This window comes from Ictalurus furcatus, chromosome 3 (assembly GCF_023375685.1).
Source record: "Ictalurus furcatus strain D&B chromosome 3, Billie_1.0, whole genome shotgun sequence".
NCBI classification, from domain to species: Eukaryota; Metazoa; Chordata; class Actinopteri; order Siluriformes; family Ictaluridae; genus Ictalurus; species Ictalurus furcatus.
In genome coordinates, this window is record NC_071257.1 from 15,882,000 (window position 1) to 15,907,766 (window position 25,767).

A 25,767-nucleotide genomic window follows, 5' to 3' on the forward strand; every position below is an offset into this window, starting at 1 on the left:
CAGAGATGGTTTGAGCAGAGACAGCTAACTGCTTAAAATATGAATATAGAGGAGTGTGTAAGTTTCAACCTGGCAGCTGTACATCTGTATGATATAACTCCCCTGCCTCCTGTAAAAAAAAAAATAATAATAAAAATAAAAAATCAGTCTTTCCTGATGCATGTGCAGATACAGATCACTTTTTCGCTGTTTATTATGAAGAAACAGTAAATAAAGCAAACTGATTTTTTTTCCCCGTGTTAAGATCACACATTATTTACATTGTCAGATTTTAACAGCCACTTCAAATCTGCATTTGAAACCTTGGATCACCTTGTTGATCCATTTTGAGTGGGTCTCTACCCACTCAAGTACATAGGAGCCAGGTTTTGTATGACTGAAAATAACTGCCCGAGAGTAGTGCCATGGTGGCCTTCAAGTGGGCCTAGCTATGCTATGTATGCTAACTATGCTAGATATGCTATGTACTTCATCAAAAGTGCTCCAGCACTATTTGGTCATGCACTCATACTAACCTGACATTTTTGATTACAGAATATGGAGAAAGTCGTAATCCGACCAACCGCCTTCAAGCCTGTAGTACCCAAGAACCGCAACTCTGTGCAGTACCTTTCCCCACGGCCAGGGGGCAGTCTGTCTGAGAGCCACGGAAGCCTCAACCTTTTACTTCCAGGAGGAGCAGGGATGCTGTGCACAGAGAAACACAATTCGTACAACGGGGGTCGCAACGCTCGTAACAGTCAGACTTGCAGCATGTCAGACTCTGGCCGCAATTCACTCTCCAGCTTGCCCACATACAGCAGCACTGCCTGCAGCCTGGTGCAGAGTGAGGGACTGTCCACAAGCACAGAGTCCACAAGGCCCACAGGAGGACACGGCCACACTAACTCAGACAGCGGCCGGTCTTCATCCAGCAAGAGCACAGGCCAGCCACTCTCAGACAGTGGCTCATGTGGGCGTTCCCCTGCTCCCCCAGAGGGGTATGAGAGCATTATTCGTGAGCTAGAGGAAAAGCTGAGAGAGAGAGACTTGGAGCTGCAGCAGCTTCGAGACAACCTGGATGAGAATGAGGCAGCCATCTGCCAGGTATGTGATCTACATATCAAAACCACAAACAGACAAATAGAGAAAACATAAAAACACACAGTCTTGGCATACAACCTATAGAGAACAAGTTAATAGCTTGTTTACAGTAATAAATGATATTGCTAATTAATATTATATAATAATAATATATTGCTATAAATGATATGCTACAATCTCTTCATTTATGTTACAAATACATCATTAAACAGTTGACAGATAAATCTCTCAGATTCTGGAGTATAATTGAAATGTCTGAATTTCTGTTTTCTGGGTGTTTAGGTGTACGAGGAGAAGCAAAAACGCTGTGAGCAGGAGATGGAGGAACTCAGGCAGAGCTGTGCAACCAAGATGAAGCAGGTGCAGCAGAAAACACAGCGGGTCCAACAGGTCCTGCAGCTGCAAGTCTTTCAGCTCCAACAGGAGAAGAAGAAGCTGCATGAGGATTTCTCTCAGCTGCTGCAGGAGCGAGAGACACTGGAGAAGAGATGTGCCTCCATTGAAAGGGAGCAGAACCAGCTAGGCCCCCGTCTGGAGGAGACCAAGTGGGAGGTAAGAATAGACACTGCTTACAAATTCTTTTGTCACCCATGAACTCTTAACATAGTGTTAAAGTAAATATGCTATGTTTAATGTGCACCCTTCAGTTATGGTGCCACATTAAAACAGGATAAACCATACCAGGCAAAAAGCTGGGGAAAAAAACAATGTAAAAGATATCGTTCATATGTGTTTTGTGTGTTATGTAAGGGATAAAATATAATGGGTGTGAATCAGAGTGCTGTTCGTTGTTTATTTTCAGCAACATCGTGCCCAGAATTGTTTTATTCCTCCTATACAACAGCTGTTTCCCAACAATTACAATAACATTACAATACAGCATCCATCCTTTTTTTTTTATCCAATCATAGTTGTATTATATGTGGTAGAACATCTGCAGAACAAGTGTTATTATTTATAATAATATTACAGCTATAAACAGTCATTCCCTTACACAGGAGCCTATCCAGCTTATCAGGAGCCTATTCAAGTACACATTTAATGCTCTCTATTACTGCCCTTTCAGTTTCACTCAGGAATCGAAAATGAAACATTTTGCACAATGTTTCTGTACTGCAGGTGTGTCAAAAGTCTGGCGAGATCTCCCTGCTGAAGCAGCAGCTGAAGGATGTGCAGGCTGACCTTGGCCAGAAGGCAGCTGAGATTGTGGCCCTGAAGGCCCAGCTGCGAGAGGCTCACTCTGAGCTGCAGGCTAGCCAGGTACGATCACACGAGGCCCAGGCCGCAGCACGAACTCGCATGCTCGAACTGGAAGTATGTGAGAACGAGCTGCAGCGCCGCAAAAGCGAGGCTGAGCTACTACGTGAGAAACTGGGCCGACTTGAAATGGAGTCAAACCGACTTCGAGACATGTTTGCATTACCCAGCAGCAAGGGTCAGTGCATGAGCCTGCCACTGCCTCAGAGCCGTGTCGGAGGTGGCCTGAATCAAGTCCACAGCCCTGCTTTCCGGGACGTACTGGAGCCGCTGCCATCGTACGAAAGTGATGTGACCAGGGTGCAGCAGCAGAGTACAGATGCTCTGCATGGTCTGCACTTGCAAGTAGAGCAGCTGCGCACTGAGCTGGTGTTGGAGAGGAGGCATGGACAGGAGCAACAGGAAGCCTTCGATGAGGAGCGCCGTGTCTGGCAGGAGGAGAAAGACAAGGTGATCCGCTACCAGAAGCAGCTACAGCAGAACTACATCCAGATGTACCGCCGCAACCGGGAGCTGGAGCGTGTAATGAGGGAGCTGAGCCTAGAGCTAGAGAACAGGGACATGGAGGAGTTTGACATGCGCCATGACATCCGATTTGAGGAAATCACCGCCACCGAGATCTAATGCACATTCAGATTGTTCTCAATTGCTGAACAAGCTAAATGCTCCACGTCCTCCACTGTGCCCTCAAATCTGTTTTGAGGAAATGACCTAGTCACCATCTCCGCCCCTCCCCCACAGACAGAAAATTCAAATTGTTCTCAAACACTGCCTGACTTCCACTGTGTCCTTTATAGTGTACTGCTTACCAAAGCACCTACTCAGAGTCTAACCAGGGTGGATATGCAGCCTAGACACTTCCTAAAAATCCTGTTTCGTGACTATTGCAATTGCCATGTCTTTTCAACACTGATGTGTGAATTTGGGGAACACATTTAAATGGAGGAAAGAAGGTTTTTGTGAAACAGTTCCTGAATAAAATGAGTGTCTCTGTTGCTGGATTTCAGTCCGAATACGCAGCTCCTGTACCGTAATGGACTGATATCATGTACTGTGTTAGACACAGTAAAGGCACTAATGGGAGAGGAGCACCTTCACTAATGGACTCCACTTCACCACTCCTTACTATCAGCATTAATATTAATGGAACTCTAATGCAGCATGGTTAAGTTCTACAGAGTTGAAGTGCATTGTCTTGTCACTCAATCTGCTTTTAGTGTGGAGTCATTCTTACCAGTAAGTAAGACCCAAAAAAACCCCATCTTTTGTATAGTGGCTGTTGTCATGCCAGGGTGCAACACAAAGACAGAGAATAGCATCTGTCCTGTCTGTCCTCAGAGCTCACTGGGTGCTCAGCACCTCAATACTAATCACTTTAACTAGAAGTGCTATTTTTTTATGATGCTATTTTATATTTTATAGTTTCTTTCATCTTCCTTCATAGATTGCACAATGCACAATATTGTGATGCATACAACAGAGTGTGAATAGCATGTGTGCATGATACAGTAATGTTCTGTCATCAGGTTGTCTGGAGATTAGATTTTTAGTGATCTCTGTGGAGATCACGCAGGTTACATATGCTCTAGTCAGCAGTGTCTCTATCCACAGTGGGTGGAGCCATTGCTCTCATTAGCAGCATAGACAAGACAGTGTATTCATAGATCTTAGTTTAGGTTTGCCTACAGCTTCTGAAATCCTAATAGTCCTAAAGAAAATAGTCAAATAGGAGGGAATATACAGTATATACACAATATACACTATTTTTTTCTTATTACTGAACAAACTCTTTAAAATATGTAGCAATTAAATATATTTGATATATTTTTATATGCATATATAGTGACAGCCTATTTTGTGGTAACAGTTCAACAGTTTTCTATCTCACACACTTTAAAAAGAAATCCAGTGGAGTCATTTGCCATGAGCATTTCATAAGGCACTTTAGAGTGACTGCTTATATTTCCACACTGTTGCTATGTAGATTTCAGTGACTGCTAGGAAACTCGACTCTCTTATGACTTTTGATGTTAGGAAATTTGGAAACGGTGTTTTAAGATTCATCTACCAAGTGCCAGACACTGCCTGACTCAATCACTACCAATTTAGCATTCTCCAAATTCTTGCAACAATGATTCGTATCAGTTAGCAGCTCCATTTCTATTATTAGGAAAATCATTCTTACTGATTTCCAGCTGATTCTTCCTGCTCACTGCAACTGATTCTCCATCAGTCCACATACATCACGGTTATAACGTTTCTATTACCTTTGTTCCCAAACTTTTTGAAGCCAAATAGCAGTATTAATCAAAAGGTCTGGGCAATTTTGCTTCTGGTCAAATCACTTCCATAAAACTTTTCATTTGCTTAATTCACGTGTTAGTCATCTTATAAAATCTAGCTTTTTGAGGAGTGAGACATACCCTTTAATCAATAGCATAGCATACTTTTCTCTCCCTGATCAGACTGTTTGCTTTCTTACATGTCTCTGTTACATGGTTTGTGAATACACTCAGCGGTGTTTCTTTATTCCCAGTGTTTTTTTTTTGTTCTTCCACTGAATACCATTTCATACACGCGTGTAAATATTCCTAGTATTGTATTCAAATTTTTATGCATAACATCTCTATAAAAGGTGTAACCACTGGGAATAGACCAAAGCAAAGTAACAATGTATTTGTTTCATTCTCTTTTATTCATGTTTTGTGTGTGTTTTGTAGTCACTTGTATATTATCATGCTGTACATTTCCTGTAAAAAGCAATACAATGGTTTTGATTAAAAATAAGTCCCTTACAAGTCAGATTGGTTCTTGCTGATATTATTGCTTTAGCTATTACTTTCTATTATGTACATATTTTACTTGTTAGAAAGAGTTATAAACAAATTATAAACAAACTGAAACATGTAAGATACACTGCTGAACAAACTTTGACAAGTGAGTTTTATTTTTTAATTAAGGTATAGGACTTTTGTAATAAAATCACTTGATAACAAATCTGCCCCCCTGAAAGACAGCGTGACCCCTAATCACATTCGGTACCTGTTTTGACCCCCCGAGCATTTCAGATGCTCTAGTGCACTAGTAATGCACACGTGTAAGGCACTCTGCAACGATGTAATGTAATCTCATTCAGAAAGGCCTTAGTGTTAACCTTTTATTGCAGGCAAAGTCTTTGCATAAGTGTGTATAACGTCTATGCACAATGTCTTCAAAGCACTGCCTCAAGGGACCAGAAAAGATTAAAAGTGATTGAACGAAATTAAAATAGTGAATTAAACTCGGTATAAATCTCATATTGTCATAACCTTGTGTAATCTTCGCTCCTGAACTTTGTACTCCCTGTTTGTGAAGGATGTGTTGTAGTGTTATAATGTAGACGATCCATGCTAACGTACTTCTTGCACTAGCAGAAGTAATATCTAAATTTACACACAAATTCTTCACTGCTGAGGAATGGAAAAGATATGAAATAGATATGATATTAAATAAACATATTGAAGCATTGATAATAATGCATTGTCACTGAATCGTCATTGATTCTCCAGATATAAACACTTTGGTCCAAACGCCCAATTATTATAAATCCATAGTAACTCTTTGTGAAAGCGCTCTTTCAAACATCACACCTTGGGCGTGTTGCTTCAGCCAACTGATTCACATTACACAGTGGCAGCTTTGCTTTTCCGTGGAGCTTCCCTTGTTATAATAAGATGTGTTCTGTTCAGAGCCTGTACAGTATGAACTGAGTTCTGGGTGTAAATTTGCCTCTATAGTACAGCACAGTACAGCAGATTTTGCTTTAGTCTTTCAGGTTCTTCGGGATTTTGACAACAAACTCCATGGGTTCTTTGGCCTTGTTGCTGAAAGCCTTCCTTATGGCGTCCACAGCATGCTGGTGTGTGACTCCCTGGAGTGATTCTCCATCAATTGACACGATCTCAAATCCGGCCTACACACAGAGGAGAGAAAAAAGGTATGTTTCAAGCATTTATTCACTTGTTCCTCTACTGTCCTTATCTTCTACCATGAGTGCACATTAGTCCCTGCATATTTCTGTCAGCATAGTGACAAGGATGCATGGGGAATGACAGGAAAGACAAACCCCTAGTTATTTCCCTTGTTCTCTTCCTTCAGTGCCTGTCAGTGAGCTCAACCAACCCAGTGAATCACCCCTGTTCATTAGTTCAGTTCTGTGTGTTTACCTGCATCCACAGTAACCAAAAAGAAGACAAAACACAGACGTAGCAAGCTGTGCGTTGAGCAACAGCTCACCAGGAGTTTGCTAAGACTACAAACAGAATATTTTTAACCTTACAAACACAGTACATAAAAGAGGTATGTCCTGCTCCACATATTCTTACCGCATAAGCCTCACTGTTTCATCTCAATATTTGGTCTCCATGGTCGGATCGCAGTGCCTAATGACGTATTCATGAAACTATGAGCCAATCTAATCTGTCTCACTATCTATGAGGCTATCGAATCTGTCTCTGCCTGCCCTGCTGATCCTGTACATCAGGCAGACCTGTAAATCTGACATGACCCTTTGGCTCTCCCACAGACCATGCTGCTTTATACCAGTGCTGTGGAGAGATGATCACCCTGAACTCAAGGCCACAAGCAGACTCACACATGCAAGTGGATCATTTAGAGGTGCTTACTGCTGGAAAAATAAAGTTCAGTAATTACCAACTTTCTGCCTCTCTCTCGCTCTCGATCTCCCTTTCTCTCTCTCTTTCTTTCTTTCTCTTGCTCTCTTTCTTTCTTTCTCACTCTTTCTTTCTCTCTTTCTTTCTCACTCTCTTTCTTTTGCTCTCTCTCATGCTTTCTTTTTTTCTCTCTTTCTCTCTCTTTTTCTTTTTTCTTTCTCTCTCTCTCTCACTCACACACACACACACACACACACACACACACACACACACACACACACACACACACACATATAACCACATACACACCAAAGCCAAGACCTCTAAAAGCCCTCTTCTGTCATTGCTAGATTCCAGGATACATCTGCTTGGAAATGTCCCTGCACCCTTCCTCTGTGATCAGATCTGTTTTCCCTTCACCTTTACTTCCACAGACCAGAGCAAAGAAAACGTACATCCTACAACCACATGAGTTCAGACTACTTTTCCTGAACCAGATTTATTTTTTAATTTAATTTTTTTATTATTGGAGAAATATATACAGTACAGATAACTTAGCCGAATCGAGTCATAAGATCCTCTGTATTTTCCTTATGTATACAAAGTCTAACAAAAACGTTACAGTTCCTTCTGCAGTTATTAACTATATATACATATTTATACGTACGTATGTACACAAATGCATACACAGATTTACTTAACATACCTATACATGCACATCCTGAACCAGATTTAACCACTTTTATTCTTTCAAAAATTTATTTATATGAATTTTAATTCCTTTACTGCAATGTTCTCAAAAATGACACTGCATCTTAACCTTTATCTCTTTGCTCTCTAACAGTTTGAATTAAGATATGATGCTTTTTCATTTTGGGTCCATTCACCTAACGAACAGTCTGAAATCCATTAAATTACAGTAATAACTCTTTATAGCCATTTACATTCTACATATTTTGTTTATCCCTCCGTGCTATTTACTGTACAGTAGGCTTGCATTTATGGCATAGTTTTAAATAAGAACCTTATGCTGCGTTGCTAACACTAGAAAAACACTTAGCATTACAGATGTCGAAAGATTCAAGTGACACAGGATATACACTGTCATGCTTAAAATGTGTGTGAGATGTGTTGGAGGGATGAACTGTTAAACAGGTGAGTATGGACCAAAGACAGATCAGCATGATCACTGTGATTATCATCATATTTTCATTTTCCATAATCCATCTAATACACGTTTAAGTAAATAAGGGATTCATTGATTTAAAGCCCTCTCTGGTAGAAATATGCTACTGCAATTTACTTGTGGAAGAACATTTTGTAATATGTGTTGTCCTGAGTATTTCTTTACTTCTGCTGGTTCATCTAATGATTACAAATAGCAGTATACATTCCTTGAGAATTCCATGCTGCTTCCCAAAGCACATACTGTAACTAAATAGTTTCTCTAAATAGTAACATCACCCAGGGCTGTGTCTGAACCTTTCAGGGTCCTCGTTAAATAATGAGGGGGAAAAAAATAACAGAAAAAGAGCTTCAGAGATAGTTAAGTGAAAACATGCACTTCCTTTACAGATAGAACAACAGCTTCTAGCAGTGTCTATTATGGGTCCATTTGAAAACAAGCACATTCAATATGCATCATTTATAGAGTTTACACAGTCATGTGATGAACGCTAGCAAAGCTATATGAAAAAAAAAAAACAACTCTTTATAGTCAAGCTTTATATGGGTGATCACAGTACAATAATCATCAGCATATTTAAATATCTTTATTAAATATATTAAATAAAAAACGTTTAAGAAAGAAAAATATGCTATTTCAATTTTAAATGGAACCCTGACGATGAAGACTTGTGTGGCTTATTAGATTAACGCTGACATTCGCTATATAAATCCGCTAAACAAAAACACTCTAGATGTCAGGTTTTTTTAAATTAAATAAAAATCCTTGCCCTTGTAGGTCGGTATTGCTGTTTACGTCGCAATGCATTCTGGGTTGTGACGTCAAATGGTTGCAACGGTCTTGATTCTCCAGTGACCCTACAGCAATATATACATGTCTTCAGCCTTTTCAAACTCGAACGTAACCTAAGCTGATATAGAAGACATTACTCAAAATGTACATCGAAATGAAGATGATCAGAGAGGTGAGGAGGCGAGAGTGGGGCAAAATCCATGGTGTCTGTGTAGCAACTGCACGTCTATGCCAACCGAGAGCGTTTGTTGTTCAAGGTAAGCATATGGATTAAACTATTGTTTTATCATAAAACGTTTTCTAATATCAATGATTTTTAGAGATTATCAGCTATTATCTCGCCATTGTATACTTTATACTGTTAAAATTCCAACGGCCCGCCAGTGCTCTGTCACCATGTTATGAGCAAATCTATGCTATCTACACAGCTTCTGTGTGTACGGAGGTACTCGTATCTTTGAAAATCTAAGATTCTTGTGATTCGATTCGATTGATATAAATCGTTTTGAGATACAATCACAACAGCAGCTACAATCAACGTCTCTGTCAGACCTCCGTTATACAAACAAACACTTACGAAATGGAGGCAACTCACCTCATATGAAGCCTCATAGTAATCCACTGATCCATAACATCCTGACAAAAACAGTCCAAACAATCCAATGATGTAAAAATATTTAGTCCACCCTTCAAAAGTGACCAAAACCATGCATGTACTCCAAATGGTTCAACAACAGCTTTAATTTTACTTTGGGCATGCCTTGGCTAGGTGTTTTAGTCTAATTTTACACAAGCTTTAAGTTCTGAGAATATACAGAAAAAACCCAGTAACAAGATGCTTACAAGTTTCATTATATTTACAGATATTCCCTGTATCACAGCACACAAGAACTAGAAAATTCCAGCCAAAAGCAGCACAGTGTGACATTCTTTTCCTGCTGTGGGGGCCAGTAGCTAATTCTTTTGAGTGCCCAAGTGCAATCATTTTACGTCATCGACTCAGAGAGCATTGTCATCGCAGGTCACATAATGGCGGCATCTGTAGGTTAAAATGTGTGTTCAATAGTAAGGATTTTTAAAGTAATTAACAAAGTTCATGTGTTTCTAACAAGGTATTTTAGTAGGAGAGGGCAATTACTGCGTGTTAAGGCCTACAAGTCTTCATAGTCTGGGTTCCTTTTAAATGTGTCCTTATTCGTGTGGACATGGCCTCAGCGCTCTCTGCAGATCTCTCTCAGATGTCTGCATTCTTATCTGATGTGACAAGTTTTGGCTTGCTCACCTTAAAGGTGTGGCAGACGCAAGCTGAGTGTGGCCAGTGCTTGCTGCATTGATAACACAGTTATCAGCCAAAAGAAAGGATCAGTAATGTGTGTACGGTTACCAAGCCATAACTTGCACTTCCTGGAACTGCAGCATTCACACATGATAGCAGTTTTGGAGTGGTCTTACTATACCACTGGTCCCAAGGTGTAAAAATAAGTGATACAGTGGCCATTGTCATGTGTTAAAACATACACTCATAAACAGAATAATATTTCCTACAGGCCTTATCACATGCAGGAGGTGAAAGGAATATATGAGAACTGAAAGACTCCAAAGTTTGACACTGGATCTCTAGAGTGACTGCAACATGAGTCGCTCACAGCACGGCTAGGAAGTTCCGACACCCGATAGGCTGCTTTCAAGGCAGAGGCCCCCTAGCGTGTGTGCGCGCACACACATACATGCTAGGGATTGCCAAAGGTTTGACCTACTGTAGCATTGAAGGTTGCTGTGATGGCGTTTCCAGTGACGGGTATCTTCCTGTAACCTCTAGTGACCTTAAACCCTTTTCTTTGTAATACTCTGCTCACTCTGTATGGCAACACATAGCTACTATATGCCAGTCAGAATGTTGAAGAGGAGTTCTGTATCATTGCATGTCTGACTGCCATGAAATTCATCTCCAGACATATATTATTTAAAGAAGTTCTTATCATATACTGCAAAGCTAATGACAGATTAGGAGTGGCTTGCTCAGTGCTACCCAAAGTGTTTGTGTAAGTGGATAAGAGAGACAGGCAAGTATGTGCTTATGGAAAAAGCTTGCATGCAATAGGTTAGAGGACCTGTCAGAAGTTAGTACATTTACTACCCTGGTTAATGTAAGCCCAGCCATCACACCATGCCCTCCAGAATTATTGGCACACTTCATGAAAATAAGCACACAAAAAAATAAAATAAAAATTGGAGGAAAAGGTGATCTTTTGAGCTCAGACAGACAGGTACATTGTATAGTTTTATCTTTTGATTTAGTTTTAAACATAAAAGGTTTGTTAAGTCAAATTTTCTCTGTTCAAAAGACTAATTTGAAAAGTATTGTCACCCTTAGAATTAATATTTTGTCATATCTGCACTGGACAGAATAACACTTCCTGTAATGTGTAAAGGTTGAAGATACTTGTAGATGGATCTTGGTCCAATCCTCCATGCAGGACCATTTTAAACCACCTTTATAATATTAGATTTGTGCATGGGTCAGTGTGCTCATGGGTCTATTTCAGACGTGTGAAACTTTTTTATTGCCCTAATTGTGTCTTACACTATTTTTAAAATACCCATTACCTGATTTGTGCATGTAAGCAACCATCTGTCTCTTTTGTGTTAAAAGCTACTTGTTTTTCCCACTATGGTAATAAGATAAGATAAAGTAAAGTAAACTTTGTTGTTGTAAAGTAAACTTTGTTGTTTCCTAAAGAAAATTATTGACGAACTCGCAATCTCCAGACGATTTTCTGTTATAATGCATGACAAAAAGGATTTTAAATGTGTGTAACCTCATATGTATATGTGAGAGAAACAGGACGTGACTAATGGACAAATGAAAAATACGTTTGTTTGGTTTTTTTTTTTATGTCAATTTGTTATTTTAGCATTTAATTAAAACTGTAATACTGAACTTTTTTTTGTTATAAATGAACAAAAATCAATTATTGAGCAAGTACACAAAAAAAATCAGTGTTTAAAACTGTCTCCTTACCTAACCCCGGTTTGCAACGGTAAGCTTAAAATAATAATTGATCATTTCAACTGTCGGGTCGGATTTCGCGGGAAATGTTAGTTTGACATTATTCGTCTTCATATGGTTACGTCACGTCCGTAAACAGAAAGAAGACGACCCGGCTATTATATCGTGTATGTGGGAGCTGAGGATGGTGGAGTGTTTGTAGCTTGTCCCTACAAGAGTTGCTTAGTATTTAAACTGGTCGTGTAGGTAGCTGCTTTTCATCTGGATAGTTCTAAATGCAATCATCGTTGACATCTGGGGAAAAACCATCTGTTATCAAAACCGAGAAGTCTCGCACTGCAGAGAGCCTGCAGTCAAAAAGGGAACGCAACCGAGCCCGTGCTAAAACGAGAATAAATATCGGCATGACTTTTAAGAGGTGGAGACAGCTCCGAGAGCTGAAGGGATTGAAGACTGACACAGAGATGGATTTCATTTCAAGACATTTCAGTGGCTCAATAGGTAGCTAGCTAACATTAGCACACTTGCTCGCTTGATTCAGCTAGGTATCGAGTTTCTTCTGTTGTTGTTTGTTTTGCTATGGTCAGTGTGGTAAACTGCACTTATTTTCTGCAAGCTCTGAGAGAGCGCAGTTCACCTCTACTATAAGAAATTCTTATTCACCGTCACCTTCATTGTCAAGTATTGGAGCTAATATACAAGACATATGAATACCTCAGACCATCAGATTCATCTGGGCAGAGGAGCAGTGCTGAAGCACAACCCACATTAAAAAAAAAACTCCTCAAGTAATTGTAATTTTATGTTTCAAACAGAGATGGTGATAAAAAGGCAAAAGTTTAGTACTGCAGCTTTAAAATAATCCTTAGGAATGTCAATGACTTTAATACGTTTATTTTTGAGAGAAAATACTATTATTTAAAAGAAAGTAGTTCTTATATTATTATTAGTCTATTATTTGAGTAGAACATATAACTTATGGTGTAATCTTTATTTTATACATATGTTTTATGAAGAGTGCCTATAATTCTGGAAAGCATGCACATGAGCTTAATACTTAGGAGAATATATCTGTATTCATTTTATATCTGAGTCAGCGACATTCATAACCACAACAGATTACATCTCGACAGCAAAAAGACCTTCAGCCAGAGTTCATTATAGACCCTATCAACTGTCAGATCAATTTAATTAAAAAAAAAATTCATCAAGAGCAGACTAAAACCAACTGTTGTGTACTGGACAGTAAGCTAAGCAAGTTGTCAATCGTATGGAACAGCTACTGCAATTCTACACATTCATTTTTTTAGCGAATTACTGTGAATTATTATAGTTTATATTGAACTATATATAAACTATATTATAAAGAATTAATATAGTTTTTTTTCCACAGGTTTTAGTGAAAGTTCTTAGCAAAGTGTGGAAACCTGATCCATGAAGCAGGCACCGTATAGTGTAATGTGATACAGTGTAATAGTGTCATTAGTTGCTGTAGATCATGTCGTATCTGCTATACTCTTCACAAGTAACTGAGAAGTGGGCAGTAAATCAAGTGGGTACAGTACCTTCAGCACATCACTGGTGGAGGCAGCTCCTCCTGGAAATATCTTCTCAATTTTCACCACTGGCTGAACCTTGGACTCAATGCCCCCTGAGATGCTTATACCTGTCAGATGAGATAAATCACTATATGATACATGATATATAACTTTTATGACTGTTTTTTATATATATATAATTATAATATATATATATAAAACCTTTATAACTGATATATAACTGTTTTTTGGAGCTTCCAATGTACAATGGACATAAAAAGTCTAAACACCTCGGTTAAAATGGCAGGTTTATGTGATGTAAGACCTTTTTCCACCCTCAGTGTGCAATCACAACGGATAGAAATTAAGTGAAAAACAATCAGAAACATTTTAGGGGAAAATAGGAAAAATAAAATGCTTAAAATAACATGGATGCATAAGTTTGTGCACCCTTTTATAACTGGGAATGTGGCTGTGTTCAGAATGAACCAATCACATTCAATCTCATATTCAAGAGTAATTATCATACAGCTGTCATCAAGTAAATTATTCTAATTAGCCCCAAATAAAGACCAGCTGTTTCTGTAGGATTTTCTTCACATCTTCTTGGTGTCATCCGGCACCAAGCCATGGTCCGCAAAGAGCTGACAAAGCATGTACAGTATTTTACTTGTCGAAAGATATCGATCAAGAGAGGGGTATAATGGAATTTCCAAAACATTTGATGCACCATGTAACACCATCATTAACAAATGCAGAAAATGGAGCATCACAGTGACATTACTAAGAACAGGACATCCCTCAAAACTGTATAAAAGGACAAGACAAAAACTTAACAGGGAGGCTGCCAAAAGACCTACAGCAACATTAAAGGAGCTGCAGGAATATCTGACAAGTACTGAACACTCTCTGCATGTGATAACAATTTCTCATATTCTACACATGTCTGTATGGGGTAGAGTGGCTAGACAGAAGCCCTTTACTTGCCATTTCGACAGGGGTGTGTAGACTTTTTATATCCATTGTAGATACATTTGCTTCCTTAATTTCTATTTATTAAACAAAAACGCTGTTATCAGGGATGGAAATATTTGAGTAACTTTACTATACTTTACTATACTTAAGTATTATTTTGCTTGTGTGTTACTGAAATTGAATACTCTTCATATTTTTTTATTAAATACTCAATTATATTTCCAGGAAAAAGGTCACCTTTTACTTCTTACATTTTGATTTTGACCTTCAAAGTACTAGTTAAAAATCAAAACTCTCTTCTTCTCTCGTCCAGTCAGTGACTGTACTGTAAGCTATACATCAATAGAATAGGCACCCATGCATCATGTTTGCATTTTAATTAGGAAATTCAACAACATAGAAAAATAAAACCTAATTGAATCATGCCAAATTCTCATCTGCTGTGACCTTCTTAATTCCATAATTTAAAAGAAATTACTTTTTAATAATAGTAGTTGTAAAGTAGTAACTTTTGACTTTTTCTTGAGTACATTATCTATACATTATCTATGTGTAATTTTTCACCCCACAACAGCATGACTGAGCTGCTTAGAGCAGAGATCTGCCTGCTGCTTTCAGTGTTCAGCACTGCACTGTTTCCTAGTACCAGTATTATATGCACTGTATTATCTAGAACAGATTATATTTCATCGAAGACTTCTCATAATTAATCTTTCCCTACCTACTCATAATTAATCCCGTACCTACATGTTTGTTTAAACAGATTTGTCCAGGAGTAATTGAACCACTTCTAAATATAATCAATTCTTCCCTAAGCACTGGCTATGTACCTAAATCACTTAAATTAGCAGTTATTAAACCCTTGATTAAAAAATCTGATCTTGACCCGTCTCAATTGTCCAGCTATAGACCAATATCAAATCTCCCCTTCATCTCTAAGATTTTAGAAAAGGTTGTAGCAAAGCAGTTATGCTCGTACTTAGATAGGAATAACATTCATGAAATGTATCAGTCAGGGTTTAGACCTCATCATAGCACAGAGACAGCATTAGTTAAAGTAGTAAATGACCTTCTACTGACCTACGATCAGGGTTGTGTCTCTCTGCTTGTGTTACTCGACCTTAGTGCAGCTTTTGATACTATAGATCAAACTATTCTCCTTGATAGATTAGAAAATGTTGTTGGTATTAAGGGAACAGTCCTCTCCTGGCTCAGGTCTTATCTGACCGATCGTTATCAGTTCGTAGATGTAAATGGTGAATTCTCCATGCGTACTGAGGTTACTTTTGGAGTTCCACAGGGTTCTGTTTTAGGCCCACTGCTCTTTACTTTATATATGCTACCCCTAGGTCAAATTATTCGTAAACATGGAATTAGCTTCCACTGTTATGCTGATGATACACAGTTGTATGTTTCAGCGAAGCCAGAGGACAGACAGAAGCTTAGTAAAGTTGAGGATTGTGTAAAGGACATTAGACATTGGATGTTAACTAACTTCCTTCTACTTAATTCTGATAAAACAGAAATACTTTTATTAGGCCCACGTGTAGCTAGAAGTAATCTTTCTGATCACATGGTTACAGAATGCAGCTGCTAGAGTCCTAACTAGAACTAGAAGGTACGACCATATCACACCGATATTATCAATACTGCATTGGCTCCCAGTAAAATCTCGCATTAACTATAAAATACTTTTATTAACCTATAAAGCACTAAATGGTCTCGCACCACAATATCTAAGCGACCTTTTGGTTTTATATAATCCGCCACGCCTACTTAGATCAAAAGATGCAGGCTATTTGACGGTACCTCGAATAGTGAAGGCTACAGCAGGGGGAAGAGCCTTCGCTTACAGAGCCCCACTGTTATGGAACAGTCTTCCTATTAGTGTTCGGGACTCAGACACAGTCTCAGTGTTTAAGTCTAGGCTTAAAACGTATTTGTTTACTCAAGCCTACCCTGACTAGATTCTGTTCTACTACTTCGCAGTCATAATTATCTTTTTTCTCCCTCTCTCCTTTCGCCGAGCCCCACATGAATTTATGGAGATACTAGAGATCCAGATCCTTTCTGCCTCTGGATGGAGCTCAAATCTTCTCTAATTCCAGACTGCTGGGACTACGGCTGCTCCTAAGGCCATACAGACTTCATATAAATCCATAATGAACTTTTTCACACTATCTGTTGTTACCCAGATGAGGATGGGTTCCCTTCTGAGTCGGGTTCCTCTCAAGGTTTCTTCCTCTTAAAACATCTTAGGGAGTTTTTCCTTGCCACCGTCGCCACTCAGTGGCTTGCTCAGTTGGGATAAATTCGCACCTTTAATATCTGTATACCATGTTGATATTTCTGTAAAGCTGCTTTGAGACAATGTCTATTGTAAAAAGCGCTATACAAATAAAATTGAATTGAATTGAATTGAATTTCCACTGGCTATCGTTGACCCTTTTCTGACAGAAAAATGTCAGGTAGTGACAACTTTAAATGTCTGTAAACATCTGGCAAGCTAACAGCCAACCCTTGAACTTTAATGTATCTACACCTATTTATGCTCTGCCGTCATTTTCCTGTTCTTGGAATAGCTTGTCAGTGGATGCATTAGGTTATTCACTGACCCCTACTGGTAAAGTTGGGCAGATACTCTTCCACATAACAATTAGCTTCTTTCTTATATTTGTGCACACAGTGTTTAGTGTGTTCTGGTTTCGACTTTTAATTCTCCCAAGAATGTTGTAAACATGATGTCCACACAACTCAGAGTTCCCATGCACACTTACCCAGAGACTGTTTGCACTTAGATATGAAGACGGTGGTTAGCTCATACTCCTGCACTGACACGCTGTCTTGGCTGTTCTCTGAGGAACCAGCATGTCCATTTGCCTGCTCCCTTTCCATTGGGTTGTGCAGCATGTCCGGCCCAAATACCTGCGTTATTGGTGTTCTGCTCCTCCTGTGTGCACTCATTACTGTGTACTTAACCTCTTTTCCATTGCCAGATCTGGCCCTTGTAGATTTGCCATGACCGTTCCTGTATGGTGATCTTCCCCGCTCTGGAGTGGTATTACCATGGCTTGCCATGTGAGGCAAATCATGTTCTTGTCTTTTAGGGGAACGTCCACGCCACTCTGTGCTGTGAGGGGACTCGTCAAGCAGCTGTTTGGGGCGAGGTGGGCTTAAGGAGTGCTGCCGAATGGAGCCAGAAATGTAGCTGTCCACAGGTATGTCCAACAGAGGTGTGAAGGCTCGGGGAGGAGGGAGCTTGCCAGTGGGGAGGCCGGCCAACCTGAGTCGCTCCAGCTCCTGCATCAGCTGTCGATCTCGCTCCAAATCCTGCACAGGCTGCAACTGGAAGCCTCCCCTGTAGTCTGAGGCAAGAGACATAGAGCCACACTGCAGGATTTCATTAACTGGTATGATTACAAATATACTAGCACACACAATGATACACAAAATCCTAGTTCTTTCACATGTCTCATAATCAATCAGATAAAAATGCAGGTGTAAATGCATCCTAGACACATGATCAAACATGATAGGTCTGAGACATGTTATACAGGTGTAAATACATCTCTCTGTCCATTCGACATTCAACATCTAAAACACTTCTCAAATCATATCGCAACACACATGCTCCATGACTGCTGATGTTGGAGGCTTTAAAGAGTATAAAAACATGCAAAATGATTCATTTTGATGCAGCAAACCTCCTTTTACAAAAACTGGAGAAAAAGGAACACAGGAGGTTGATTAACAAGAGTTATGAGCTCATTTGCACATTATTCAGCAATTATACAATATACAGCAATCAGATTTCAGTTGTCAGGCTAACCTGAGAGGTATTTGGCTAGAAGTGTAAATGCATGCGGTTAAAATAATATACTCCAGATACAATAAACCGTTGAGGTCATAAGTTTACATATGCCTTGCAGAATCTGCAAAATGTTAATAGTTTATATTAAAAAATGGGATTATAAAAATTGCATTTTGTTTTTTTATTTAGTACTGCCCTGAATAAGCTGTTTTACATAACAGATGTTAAGGCACAACAATAACTGAATTTACACAAATGAACCAGTTCAAAACTTTACATACGCTTCATTCTTAATACCGTGTGTTGTTAGCTGGATGATCAACGACTGTTTTTATGCTTTGTTGTAGTTGTTCATGGATCCCTTTTTGTTCTGAACAGTTAAACTGCAAGGCGTATGTAAACTTATGACCTCAACTGGTATAAACATGGTCAAAGTCACACACTCACAAACAGTGCTGCATTTCATTCATGCTTATTTATGGGACTGAAATACAAACATGGATATCATCCAAAGACCTTATCAGCATCTGATGTACTTGCTCTTTTTCTTATATTGTATGTCGCAAAATGAGATTAATAGCATTTATGTACAGAGACTGAGGTGTAATGAACACACAAATATGCACACTTAGTGACTGCCTCACTCAGATTTCACAGGCCTCTGTTCGAAAGTTTGAATTACTCTACTGTGGCTTTGCACAATGGACAAAACAGACTAGCAATAAGCTCCAGACTTGTGTGGGCAGTCTCCAGAAGGTTAAACAATGCAAGGCGCCTTACTTGTATTTCACAACTGATTCCCATTCAAGATTCAGAGGCCTAGAGCACAGGCATGCACTGACCGTAACCATGCACAATGTCAGCAGGTCCTCACCTTGCTCAGCTCAGTGACCCAGGGGTCAGGAGAGGCACACGATAGGGCTGGGTCTAACTGTCCATTTACACAGTCAGAGATGTGTGACTCCAGATAAGCATCCTATGAATGTCTTTTATGAATGGCATTTTTATACAACAGAACTTCCTCCACAGACCTCATATTGACACGGTGAGGGGCATAAGAGGCTTTAAATAAAGCAGAATATTGTGTGTGTGCGTGTATGGAGGACATGTGCTTGGCTTTTATAGTAATGGGAAAAATGAATCTCCATAACATCTAGCACTGGAAGCATTACCTGGGATGGGTGTTATGAGATGGCGACGAGGAGTTCCACCATGCCGAGGAGAACGTAGAACCGGGGAGCGCACTGAGGACACACAACACACATATATTCTAAACACACACAGACTCCTCACAGCCTAGGTAGAGTGTGTAATCACACTTTTACTAATTTAGTACAATTTTGTATCATTAATTCAGTTTATATCTTTAAAGTTGTAATTTAGTTGAACTGGTAGAATATTTTATACCATAAAAATATCTTAACCTAGACAATATAAAAGGTCTTTCAACTAAAACAAATGTCATTTGGAACGTTAAATGTTCTACGGTCTTACCAGAGCGGCTCTTTAAAATGTCATAGGCCTCCAGTTCAAAAGGCATTACCATGCTGTCAAACCGACCCAGGTCTGTTGGGGGGATGATCATTCTAGACACATGATGATTTTTAAATATGAATAAACTCACTGTGCTGTAAAAATGCCATGTCAACATATGAAAGTTTCATATGCCATGTCTCAGAAATTGTAATTATATCAGTAGAGTGTAATTGGCAAGCCTCTGTTCCATCCTGACCTGATCTCCCTGAGCAGCAGCAACTTTTCAGGTCTGTCAAGGATAGCCAGCAGGGGGCGTACCAAGTCTTCTACCACCCGCTCGGTCAAAAACTGCAGTACACAGAGTAAGAAGTGGCCTATTTAACTTATTTAGCAGCATAGCTCAGGTGATTATAGAGTATATATTTAAGTACAACTGCAGAATACATGCTCTCATGCTTTGAGAGACTCTTAGATGTCTGTGTTTGAGATGTTCTAAATGCTCATGCTTTGAATAAATATGGCTTTAAAGAGAGATAATTTAGGACCCTGTCTAGGGTGTACCACGTCTTGTGGCCGATGCTCCCTGGGATAGGCTCCAGGTTCCTCGTGACCATGAAGGATTAGCGGTATAAAAGATGGATGGATGGATGGATTGAGAGATAGTTTACGTTCTCCAATTTATCTTCATTTAAAGTGTTGAAGTGCTGGACAAGAGAGTTGTGTAGGTTTGAAAATGTTGATCTCTCCATGGCACGGCATTATGTGTGGTGTTTATGCTATACATCATATGATTCAAAACATTCTGTCCTAATCATAGCCATATCTGTCTTTCTGTAAGAGCAGCAAGCAGACACATCAATCTCTAATACAGAGTGAACAACACACAAAAACTTGACTGACAAATCTGTAACCATGTTTATCTCACACTAGTGTTTAGCAGACATACTAGAAGGGTGAATACATAATCCCATGCTCACCCTATTGCAGTGTCTCATTACTGCAGCCACCTCATCCTCACTCAGCAGTTTGCACGCCATGCTCTCCACCATGGCCATGGTCTCGGGACTGGGCATGGCTTCGGGCTCCCACACACCAGCACGGGTCTCCCGCGGAGAACTCAGGAGATTAATGATGGACCGACTGCGCTCTTTACCTTTATGTAAACCACAGCAAAGCAGCAAAAAAAATGCACAGTGTCTTTGATAGCATTAATAAGAATAGTTACATCCAGTAATCTTTGTTGAGCTGGATATTATACATAAGTATAATAGTCAAGTAACACTTATACAATAAGGTAATACTAATCCTTTATCAATCTTCCAGTTTACTGTTCATTATTCATCTTAAAACACACAATTCATTAACTATTATGACACCAATAGGAAAGGCATATAGTTATGAGAGCATGGAATGTATGTCTGGACTCACTGATCTGTCCTGGAAGGTTGAGGGATTAATAATCAAATACTCACAAAATATTAGACTAAGCTAACAACAATCTCACGAGGACTTCTAAACACCACAGCTGCCAAATACTGCCAAAAAAATTATTCACATAGACTCCTTTATCGCTTATTCTGCTCATACATCCAAACTTGTCTTCTATATTTGCTGTACAAAACTAACATAAAACAACATTTGAAAGCCTAAAGAAGCCAAGCAATGTTATGGGCTGGTTTTGCTGCATTCTGGCTGGTTGTGATAATGAGAGCATGTAATCCATCATTAGTTATGCTGATCTACTGTAGCTAGACTAAAGGCCACTCCATGGGAATTACTGCATAATTAACAGCAAAGCAGGTCTCTCTGAACCAGCCTCCATATACTTTCATTATGCTGCCTGCTGGCCTTTCAAGTGCAAATCTGTGTGTGTGTGTGTTTTGGTGTGGATGATGTACGTAATGGCTATTTCTTCTGCATCTGTGTGCATATACACTTAGTCTTTCTGGAAAAATTGTTACCCGCTGGTGATTTGGAACCTGCTCGATGCCGCTGTCCTGTCCCCGTATCCTTCCTGTCTCTAGAGGCAGATCTGTCTCTTCTTCGACCACTTTTGAACAGCAGACTGACAAAGGTTTTGGAGCGCTGCAGTGTGCTTCCAGACGCCTCAGCCTTCACTGCCTGCTGCTGTTTCTTCTTTTGCTTGTCCTCTGTTCAATATCAAAACACACACACACACACATGCACACACACGCACAAACAGAAACACACAAAAGTCTCAATTTCAGACATGGCTATATATGGAGAAATTAACACTTCTTACACGGCTGATACAGTATATACATGACTGGGCTATGTCCCACCTCCCGCTATAGACAAGCTACAGTGCTGTGAAAAGTCCTGATTTCTCATATCTCATACTAAATTGTTTCAGAAAAAACTCTAAGATAAAACAAAGGCAATCTGAGTAAACACAAAATACAGTTTATGAATAATAAATGTTATTTATTGAAGCAAAAAAGTTATCCAATACCAACTGGGCCTGTGTGAAAATGTATTTGTACCCATAGTTACTAATTCCCCAAATCTATAAAACTGCATTCATAATGGGGTTCAGCTGGACTAGACACAACCAGGCCTGATTACTGCAAACCCTGTTCAATCAAATCAACACTTAAACAGAACTTTTTCAACAGCATGAAGTTGGTTAAAAGGTCTTACCCAGTAACACACTATGTCAATGTAGAAAGAAATTCCAGAATGAGGAAGAAGGTGATTGAAATACATTAATCTGGGAAGGGTTACAAAGCTATTTCAAAGGCTCTGGGATGCCAAAGAACCACAGTGAGAGCCACTGTCTCCAAATGGAAAAACTCGGCACAGCAGTGAACCTTCCCAGAAGTGGCCGACGTTCCAAAATTCCTCCAAGAGCACAACTACTACTCATCCAGCAAGTCACAAAAGAGCCAAGGACAATATCAAAGGAACTACAGGCCTCTCTTGCATCAGTAAAGATCACTGTTCATGACTCCATTATCAGAAAGACACTGGGCAAAAATGGCATCCATGGAAGAGTGGCGAGGTGAAAACCACTTTAAGGCTTGTCTGAATTTTGCAAAAACACACCTTGATGATCCTCAAACCATTTGGGAGAATGTTCTGTGGATTGATGAGTCAAAAGTGGAACTGTTTGGAAGACAGGGGTCCTGTTACATCTGCCGTAAACCAAACACAGAATTCCACAAAAAGAACATCATACCTACAGTCAAGCATGGTGGTGATAGTGTGATGGTGTAGGGATGCTTTGCTGCTTCAGGGTCTGGGCAACTTGCAATAATTGAGGGAAACCTGAATTCTGCTCTCTACCAGAAAACCGTAAAAAAAAAAAAAATTCTACTCTCTACCAGAAAATGGTATAGGAGAATTTCCACAATGTCCTAAAGGTGACACAACCGGATTTTAAGTTTAAGGAGGCAATTAGTTTTTCACATGTGTGATAGGTGTTGGATAACTTCTTTTGCTTCAATAAAAATAAAAATATAAACTGTATAGTGTGTTTACTCAGGTTTTATGTTGTATTTCGTTTGAAGATCTAAAAATATTTAGAATGAGATATACACAAAAACAGAAGAAATGTGATACTTTTTCACAGCACTGTACCACAGGTGTGACAATAAATGTGAGGATATTGAATCACTAGCTACATGATGCATTTAAACTAGAGGTTGACCCTTTAAACATGTGTTAAAAGAAAGCTACAGTGTTCAGGCAAAAGCTAGAAGGCACTCAGCACCCAGGTCTTGCTGTACCTGAGACAGTGATATGACTCTGGGATCGGCGGATGGGTTTGCGAGGTTTACTGAGAGCCATTAGCACTGCAGTTTTTGGAGAGTCCAGAATTTCCTTGTCTCCTGCGGAAAATGTCCTTTTATGCGCTTCACGATGCTTATCAAAACTGCCACTCCTGATCACTGTGTCCTTCAAAAGAACAGTCTCACCAACCATCCGGCTGGTGTCCATGGAGATGACCCTGGTGGGCTGAGGTGATGTATCAGGATCCAGGGGGTCGGTCTGGATGGCTGTCTCAGTGCGATCAGAGCTGGGCTTGCGTGATGAGCCATCCTCAGTAGAGATACACACATCTACCATCTCTGAGCCAAATGGAGGGGGGAACATGACCTGTGAGAGGCCGCTGAGGGAGCTGACTGGTGTCCCAGAGGACAGAGAGGAGGTGGACGAGTAGGAGTCTGAACCCTGAGAGGAGGCTGGCTGGCCCCCATTAGCCACTGGGACAACAGAATCAAGAGAGACAAAATTATGAGTCCTGATTATAGAGAAATCCTCTAACTAGGGATGAGTTCATATTTTAAAATATTAAACACATACAGTCATGTGGAAAAAATAAGTACACCCCTAAATCTATAACTATTTTTATATAACTAAGTTTGTACACATTCATATACACATTCATGTATAAAGGTAAATACAACCCATGGAAATTGTTGCCTTTTTTGACATATTAAGAAAAGCAAACATTTGATCATCCTTGAAACAGTGCCTACTAATAAAGTTGATATGCTTTAACAACACCACAAGGAAAAATAACTTTTTCAATAATTTATTCAGTAGAAATATCAGATTTGACACAGTATTCTTCTGTGGAAAAAGTAAGTACACCCTTGGCCTCAGAATCTAGTATTGCCCCGTTTAACTTCTTGTAGGTATTTTGCATAATTGTCCATCAGTCTCTGCCATCAGCTTGCTGGAATTTTTGTCCACTCTTCTATGCAATAATCTTTCAGTTGCAAGATGTTTGAGGGTTTTCTTACATACAATGTCCGTTTCATATGGACTCTTTGATGATGCAGAATTCATATTTGAATTAATGAATGCAAGCTGTCCAGTCCCTGAGGCAGCGAAGCAACCCCAAATCATAACATTTCCACCACCGTGCTTCACAGTTAGTGTGAGGTGCTTCTCCTGAAAAGCTGTCGTTGGTCTGTGCCAAACATGTCTGCTGTTACTGTTTCCAAACAACTCTATGTTTGATTCGTCTGTGCAGAGCACATTATTCCAAAAGGCCTGGTCTTTGCCTATATGCTCATTGGCAAACTGTAGTCTTGCTCTAAATTTTTTTTAGACAGTGAAGGCTTTTTCCTGGCATGTCTCCCATGCAGGTCAAATTTGTGCAATCTCTTTGCAAGACTTACTAGCAGATCCTGTGATGAATTTTGGGAATTCTTGGAGACTTCTTTTTGCATCAGACGGTCTGCTCTTGGGCTGAATTTGCTGGGATGGCCAGTCCTGGATAAATTGGCAGTCATTTGAAATCTGTGCCACTTGTAGATTGTTTTCAGTACAGTGGAATGATCTATTTAAAATAATTTGGAGATCTTTTTAAATCCCTTGCCAGACTCATAGGCATCCACAATCTTTTTTCTTAAGGCCTTACAGAGCTCTTTAGATCTTGGCATGATGACATCACACACCTCAATTGCAAAGGGAACACCAGACACTAGATATGAGAGGGGTATAAATAAGACACTCCCTAAGCAGGTTCTAATCACTGGCACCCAATCTTGAACACCTGATTCTAATTTGAAGGTGTGATAAATGTAGGGGTGTACTTACTTTTTCCATGTAAATGATCTTTTTTTTTTTTAATTTTCATTTTTATGTGTCATTTGATAAGAGTGTATTGGCACTGTTTCAAAGAGGGTCATTATATATATATATATATGATTTTTTCACATAACTGTACATAATTAGCTGATAATTAGGGGCAGGAGTGCTCTTTAAAACTCAGTTTGAACCTTTACATTTAATAATGGATATTTGTATAAGTAGTGTATGCAAACCAATTTACATACATTTATTGAGCCAGCTGTACTCTGCTACCATCTCCTTATATGCAGGATACCGCCCAGCCTCCTTTAAAAGTAAAAAAAATAAATCATAAAACGGTTGATAACACAGATAACAAAGTTTTAATGGCTTGAGGTAAAATGTGGTGAGGAAGAGTTCGAAATTATTCAACAACAGTAAAC

General features: G+C 39.4%; 2 protein-coding genes across 8 annotated transcripts in view; one reads left to right on the forward strand and one right to left on the reverse strand.

The window, feature by feature from the left end:
• The window catches only part of lzts2a (leucine zipper, putative tumor suppressor 2a), a 48,450-nt gene extending 44,847 nt beyond the window's left edge, over nt 1-3,603 (forward strand). For both annotated transcript variants that reach the window (XM_053621014.1, XM_053621013.1), the window contains exons 3-5: nt 535-1,086; nt 1,366-1,635; nt 2,203-3,603. In XM_053621014.1, the coding sequence (XP_053476989.1) occupies nt 535-1,086; nt 1,366-1,635; nt 2,203-2,964 (1,584 nt within the window). In that variant the 3' untranslated portion in view covers nt 2,965-3,603. The remainder of the gene's footprint in view (nt 1-534; nt 1,087-1,365; nt 1,636-2,202) is intronic.
• Nucleotides 3,604-5,025: 1,422 nt separating this feature from the next.
• Nucleotides 5,026-25,767, reverse strand: part of pdzd7a (PDZ domain containing 7a) — a 28,743-nt gene continuing 8,001 nt past the window's right edge. For 3 of the 6 annotated variants that reach the window (XM_053621009.1, XM_053621008.1, XM_053621010.1), the window contains exons 9-18: nt 25,591-25,651; nt 23,530-24,006; nt 21,742-21,930; nt 20,758-20,933; nt 20,037-20,128; nt 19,799-19,890; nt 19,477-19,548; nt 17,271-17,858; nt 13,546-13,646; nt 5,026-6,292 (exon numbers count right to left, since the gene is read on the reverse strand). In XM_053621009.1, the coding sequence (XP_053476984.1) occupies nt 6,143-6,292; nt 13,546-13,646; nt 17,271-17,858; nt 19,477-19,548; nt 19,799-19,890; nt 20,037-20,128; nt 20,758-20,933; nt 21,742-21,930; nt 23,530-24,006; nt 25,591-25,651 (1,998 nt within the window). In that variant the 3' untranslated portion in view covers nt 5,026-6,142. Of the gene's footprint in view, nt 6,293-10,084; nt 10,296-13,545; nt 13,647-16,451; nt 17,859-19,476; nt 19,549-19,798; nt 19,891-20,036; nt 20,129-20,757; nt 20,934-21,741; nt 21,931-23,529; nt 24,007-25,590; nt 25,652-25,767 lie in introns of those variants that run through there. The other 3 variants (XM_053621011.1, XM_053621012.1, XR_008385565.1) reach the window with 3 other exon arrangements.